The sequence below is a fragment of the Falco biarmicus genome, unplaced genomic scaffold (assembly GCF_023638135.1).
Source record: "Falco biarmicus isolate bFalBia1 unplaced genomic scaffold, bFalBia1.pri scaffold_27, whole genome shotgun sequence".
In the NCBI taxonomy this organism is placed as follows: Eukaryota; Metazoa; Chordata; class Aves; order Falconiformes; family Falconidae; genus Falco; species Falco biarmicus.
The window spans coordinates 4,075,712-4,081,662 of record NW_026611833.1 but is presented as its reverse complement, the minus strand read 5'-3'; the positions used below and the strand labels follow the sequence as shown (position 1 = coordinate 4,081,662).

The window sequence follows — 5,951 nt, the reverse complement described above, 5'->3', positions numbered from 1 at the left end:
GCCCTACAGACATCGAGGTGAGTGAAGAAGGAGGGGAGCAGCGAGACAGAGGCTTGGTGGGATCCTGCAAGCCAGTGGTCAAGTAACCGCCCGCTGACAGCCACAGGGCAGCACAGTGACAATGCACGTTTAGGTGTCTGCAGGTTCTTTGCATCAGCGTTCTAGCACAGCTGCCAGATGGGCCAGCAGCTGTGATGCTCCCCTGGATCTGAAACCCTGCATCATTCGTGTCCACCTTGGTACTAGGAGCAAAGAAATGGTGGAGTCTCATCTCCCAGGGGAGTGAGGCAGGAGAGCAGCAGAGTGCAGGCCCCAGGTCACACACTGGCAGGCTGTGGCCTGTGCAGAAGGAGGGAACGCTCCTTCGGGTGCCCTGGAATTGCCTCACCGGTCTAAACCGCGTGGTGGATGCCTGGGCTGTTGGAGGCTGCTGTCCTTGCCGAGCAGCTGTGCTGAGCTCTGCCACCTGCCTTGGCACTTGGTTCCCTCAGGGTCACAGCTCTGTCTGCAACAGGACGGGCTGCAGCTGCCTCTGCGTGGGCCCCTGGCTGAGGGCCCTGCTGCACATCTGGGCTGAAGCCCCCCAGCTGTGGCACCAGCCCAGCTCTGCCTGGCCATGAGGCAACCTGGTACCAAGTGTCCCCGAGCCCGGGGGTGCAAAGGCTTTGCTTCAGAGCAGAGACATGGCCTGGGCAAAGGAGAGCTGAGTCTTGAGCCCTCGGACTGTGCAATGAAGTGCTGAAACGGGCTCTGCAGGGCTTACTGAAGCACTGAAGACATCCTCCCCGCCCTGCCTGTAGAACCACCAGACACACACATGCACACACGCTCTTTTAGGAGTACTTGGGTCCTTTGCTGCAGTCTTCCTGGTGTCCTCTCTAGTAATGCGTTAACAAAAGTTGATACTCCTGCACAAAACTTTTTCTAGTAAGAGAATTGCCACCGCTGGAAATAAGTGTGTCCCCCCAGGAGAGGCAAGGCCCATGAGGGATTGCCTCATCCTGCTGCCCAGCAGGTTCCCCTGCAGCCCCAGGGACAGCTGGAGGGAGCCCAGAGGGGCAGGGGAGGGAGGCAGGGAGAGCTCAAAAGCAGCCCTTGGTGGGAGGCTGCTGAGAGCTCCCTGCTGGAGAAATCTGCAGAGCCCTGGAGCCGGTAAGTGTGTGGCTGCAGGGCAATGCCTCTGCAGTTCCCAGCCGGGTCTGCAGCAGCTGGGGCCCCCCCAGCCTGTGGGACCGTGTGGGAGCCTTGTGCTGTGGAGGAGGCCAGTGTGCTGCAGAGCAGGGCTTCCCTGCTGCAGCGTGGGAGGGCCAGGGCATGTGGGCTGCCTTGTGCCAGGGCCGGCTGCAGGGCTGTGAAGGTGGCTGTGCAGGCAGGGGTGCCCAGGGCTGTCCTTGCCAGCAGGGTCCCTGCAGCCCAGGGGGCTGTGTGCTGGGGCAGGGGCTCTGCCGCCTGCCAGGGGCAGCTCTCAGCCTGCCGGGGGGCTCCCGTGCAGCTCTGGGGGCGTATGGACTGAGCCCTGATAGGGAAGGATCTCTGCTGTTGAGAGTGTGCCGCAAGGGTGAGCGCTGCTTACAAGTATAGGTTACCCTCAGAATATGTCTGGATGAGACTTTTTGTATCGAAGGTCAGCGCAGGGATTGCTATGATAAATCCAGGGCTCTCCTCAATCTGTGTTTTCAGTTTTCTGTTGTTGGGGGCAGGAGAGGGAAGGCAGAAATGTTAATGGAGAGCTCGAGTTTGAAGATGTCCCTGAGACTGCCAGCTGTAACTCTGATGATGAGGAGGTCTGCCAGGAGCCTCCTGAAGTGCCCTCAGCCACTCCTCCGCTATGAACAGCAGCAGCAGCACCTTTGCTGGAGCCATCAGGGTCGTTCTGAGCTGCCCTTTTCCCCCCGCGGGCAGGACCCTGTGCCCAGCCAGTGCCCTTCAGAGAGGCACGTTTGTGCGGGGCCAGTGCACAGAGGCAGAGATGTGGTCTGTGAGCACTGACAGGGAAAGACCTGGCACAGGGAGATACCTCCCACAAGGAAAGTCTCCTGACATCCAGGATATTGCAAGGACTGATAGGAAACTTCAGACAGAATTGTTGTTGAAGGGAGAATCAGAAAGCTCTCTCTGACCATGTGCAGTGCAGACCCCTTTCTCTGAGGCATCCCCCTGGCCTGCTCTCCCCCCAGCAAAGCCTCTGCCCTCAGGGCTGGGGGTCCCGAGGCGTGAGCCACCCCCTCTGCAGCCAGAGCTCCAGCAGAGCCGCGGTGCAGCTCTGCAGCCACGTGCCCCGGTCCCTCTGCAGAGCACAGGGGCTGAGAGCAGCTGCCCGGCAGTGTTGGTGTGTGGGAGGTGGCGAGCAGAGCTGGGCAAGGGCAACGCTGCCCTCAGTGCCTGGCTCGCTCGCCCTGGACACTCTTACCTAGACCATCAGTGCAATTTTACTTCTTTCTCTGCCGTTTTGGGTTAGTTTTATTCTCTAGCTCTTGCTGTCAGGCTCTCTGGGGATGGGTGTTTCAGCTGCAGAGTCACACTCTGACCTTGTGGGTCCTCTCCTGCAGGTGTGTCCATGGGAACAAGTGTCCCAGCTTTCCTCTCACCCGTGGGGCTGTGGGCAATGCCCTATGTGGGGCTGGGCAATGGGCTGGTTCTCCCTGAACCTGATGCTCTTGTTAGGGCACTTGGCTACCTCCTTGAAGTTCCCTTCCAAGCAGTGCGTTGCCCTCCAGAATGGAAACCTGTCCCCTCGCACCCATTAGCGATCTGAAAGCCCCACGTAGATGCGTAGAGTTTCTGTGATGGAGAAAACACTGCTGGGGTGGGTGAAATGAGCTGTGTATCCTTTGCTGTGGGTGGGATGCTGAGTTCTGATGAAAGTCTACAACCTTTACTGGTCTGTGGTGGGTCAGACCGTTCTCAGCAGTGCCTTGTGGTATTTCAGGGTAACATGGGAGTGTGGCCACCATTCATCTCAGGAAGGTGCAAGCCCACAGAAACTGGGAACCAGAAGGACAGACCACCTCCCCTCACTGGGCACTCACCCACAGGCAATCCTCTTGCCTCACAGACCTCACTCTGTTCCACCGGAGGGCAGCAAAAATGCTCTGCTTTTCTGACATCTGAAAATACTCAACAGGAGAGATGGGGGGGAGCTGTGAAAAAAACTAAAGCTCTCTTACAATGCCTTCACCCTTCCCGTTCCTTAGCTTTGGCGCTGCAGACGCTGACCAGCCCTTCTGCGTTGGCACTGGTTTCAGAGGACAAAGTTAAACACCAGGACTGGTCCCTGCCCCCACCCACTGCTGCAGAGTGGGGCTGGCTGGTCAAGAGCCCGTGGGCAGATGCCCTGCTCTTCATTACCCACACGGCCAGCACCAAGCAGGGCTGCAGCCACACAGCTGCAGGAAGGTCTCCGAGAAAAGAGAGGGATGTCTGTGTGTGACGGGGGGATGGTCTGTGGGAAATGGCTTTGATTGTGCTTGCAGAAGTCTCCCCTAAATTATCGCTGTCTTTTTCTCCTGTGACAGGACCATATGCCCAGAGGCAGCAGATGTCCAACAGCAGCTCCATCACCCAGTTCCTCCTCCTGGCATTGGCAGACACGCGGGAGCTGCAGCTCTTGCACTTCTGGCTCTCCCTGGGCATCTACCTGGCCTCCCTCATGGCCAACGGACTCATCATCACTGCTGTAGTATGTGACCACCACCTGCACACCCCCATGTACTTCTTCCTCCTCAACCTCTCCCTCCTCGACCTGGGCTCCATCTCCACCACTCTCCCCAAAGCCATGGCCAACTCCCTCTGGGACACCAGGGACATCTCCTACTCAGGATGTGCTGCACAGCTCTTCCTGATTGTCTTTTTCCTTTCAGCAGAGTGTTCTCTCCTCACCGTCATGGCCTATGACCGCTACGTGGCCATCTGCCAGCCCCTGCACTACGGGACCCTGCTGGGCAGCAGAGCTTGTGTCCACATGGCAGCAGCTGCCTGGGCCAGTGGGTTTCTCAACTCCCTCCTACAGACAGCAAATACTTTTTCACTGCCGCTCTGCCAAGGCAATGCCCTGGGACAGGTCTTCTGTGAAATCCCACAGATCCTCAAGCTCTCCTGCTCACACACCTACCTCAGGGAAGTGGGGCTTATTGTGTCTAGTGTCTTAGTAGTGTTTGGGTGTTTCATTTTCATTATTCTGTCTTACATGCAGATCTTCAGGGCTGTGCTGAGGATCCCCTCTGAGCAGGGACGGCACAAAGCCTTTTCCACGTGCCTCCCTCACCTGGCCGTGGTCTCCCTCTTTCTCAGCACTGGCATGTTTGCCCACCTGAAGCCCCCCTCCATCTCCTCCCCATCCCTCGACCTGGTGGTGTCAGTCCTGTACTCGGTGGTGCCTCCAGCACTGAACCCCCTCATCTACAGCATGAGGAACCAGGAGCTGAAGGGTGCAATGTGCAAAATGATAACTGGATGTTCTTCTGAAGGAATAAAATTATGAATAAAATTTATAATGTAGTTCATCACAGACCCAGACTGTCTTCTGAATTTGTTGTAGTTGCTCATGGTATTTCATTTCTGACAAAGGTATCGTCCCCATTCTAATTCCTTCTGTGATTTTCTTTTCTGAAGGTGCCCTGCTCTCTCTTCATCTAACAAAGCCAAAGGGCCATTAGGCAACTTTATTTTTGCTGGGATTCTTCCTTCCAAGGCCTTTCTGGAGATGCAGGGACTGTTCCTGTGTCCACAGACAGAGGGGAAAAGGTTCCTGGCATGGCAGCAGTACCAGGGAACACCAGCCCTTGGCTCTCCAGTGCTGTCCTCCTTCCACTTCCACACTCTCCTTCTGACCCCATGCCTTGGTGTAAGGCCTGAGTGCTCTGGCAGCTTGGTCACCGCCGTGCTGCGTGGCAGTCCTGTGAGCGCAGGCAGGGGCAGGCAACGGGCACTCTGTGACGGTGCTGGCCTCCATAATATGTTCTGGACTTGTGGAGACCACCTGAATGCAGCACTGCAACGTGCTTCCTTGAACCGAGGTCCCCGTGCCCGTTGCTCATGACGAGGGCCATCTCCGCGAGGTGCCGAGCAGGGCGCTTCACCCCCGGGCTGAGGTGCTGCCAGCCTCTGGCAGGGGCAGCAGGAGGCCAGGCAGTCACTGTGCCTGCTGCAGTGCTCTGCCTCCGCACGTGCCAGGGACGGGCTCGTGCCTCTGAGCACCCCTGTGCGCGTGAGGCTGGGGTTCAACCACGGCAGCAGTGCATGAGGCCAGCTGAGGTGGGGACACCTCCCAGGGCCCGGCCGTTCCTGTGTGTGACTGCAGGAACAAAGGCCACTGTCCCAGGGAGATTCATCTCACCCGCCTTGGGCAGGCTCATTGCAAGTGCCTCGGTCTGATCACGGCACCCTTTCTGGATGGTGCCCTCAAATGTGTCCGAGCAATCAGGGAGGTTCTGGGGTCCTGGGAAACGGCAGACATCCAGCCTTTGTTCAGGAAAAGCAAGAAGGACAACTGGGAGAAATACAGGCTGGTCATCCTCACCTTAGTGTCTGGGGAAATGACGCTGGAAATACTGCTGCAGCCATTTCCAGGTAACTGTGGGACATCAAAGGGATTGCTGCACCCATACGTATTGAGGCAAGAAGGGGATGGTTTGTACTTGAACCTTTGCAAGGGTTTTGACTTTTTCTCCTGCACTTTCTGTATAGGCAGATGGGTGACTTCTGGAGTGAAGAAATGGAGGATACTGTGGGGGGAAGTTGGCTGGGGGCTTGTGGCTATCTCTCGAGCTAGCTCAACAGCGTCAGGGAGCGAAACCCGACCTTGGGAGAGAGACACAGTTATGCCTGTTGGAAGGAAGCCATGGGAGCAAGAGGAGAAACTTGAAGCTAGGGAGTGGTCTGCAGAGCTTGTGGCCTTGTAGATAAAGGGAGTTGCTGAGCTGCTGTGTCTGTAATAAAAAAAGAGCCCAGAG

General features: G+C 57.1%; 1 protein-coding gene across 1 annotated transcript; it reads left to right on the top strand.

Moving 5' to 3' along the window:
- The first annotated feature begins 3,484 nt into the window (after nucleotides 1-3,484).
- On the top strand, nucleotides 3,485-4,480 carry LOC130143405 (olfactory receptor 14A16-like). The gene has a single exon (XM_056326090.1). It carries the CDS (start codon nucleotides 3,539-3,541, stop codon nucleotides 4,478-4,480), a length of 942 nt encoding a protein of 313 aa, XP_056182065.1. The 5' UTR covers nucleotides 3,485-3,538.
- Nucleotides 4,481-5,951: the final 1,471 nt, after the last annotated feature.

Excerpts from the sequence above, each read along its gene's own strand:
- LOC130143405 (XM_056326090.1), top strand. The coding sequence starts at position 3,539 with ATGTCCAACAGCAGCTCCATCACCCAGTTCCTCCTCCTGGCATTGGCA.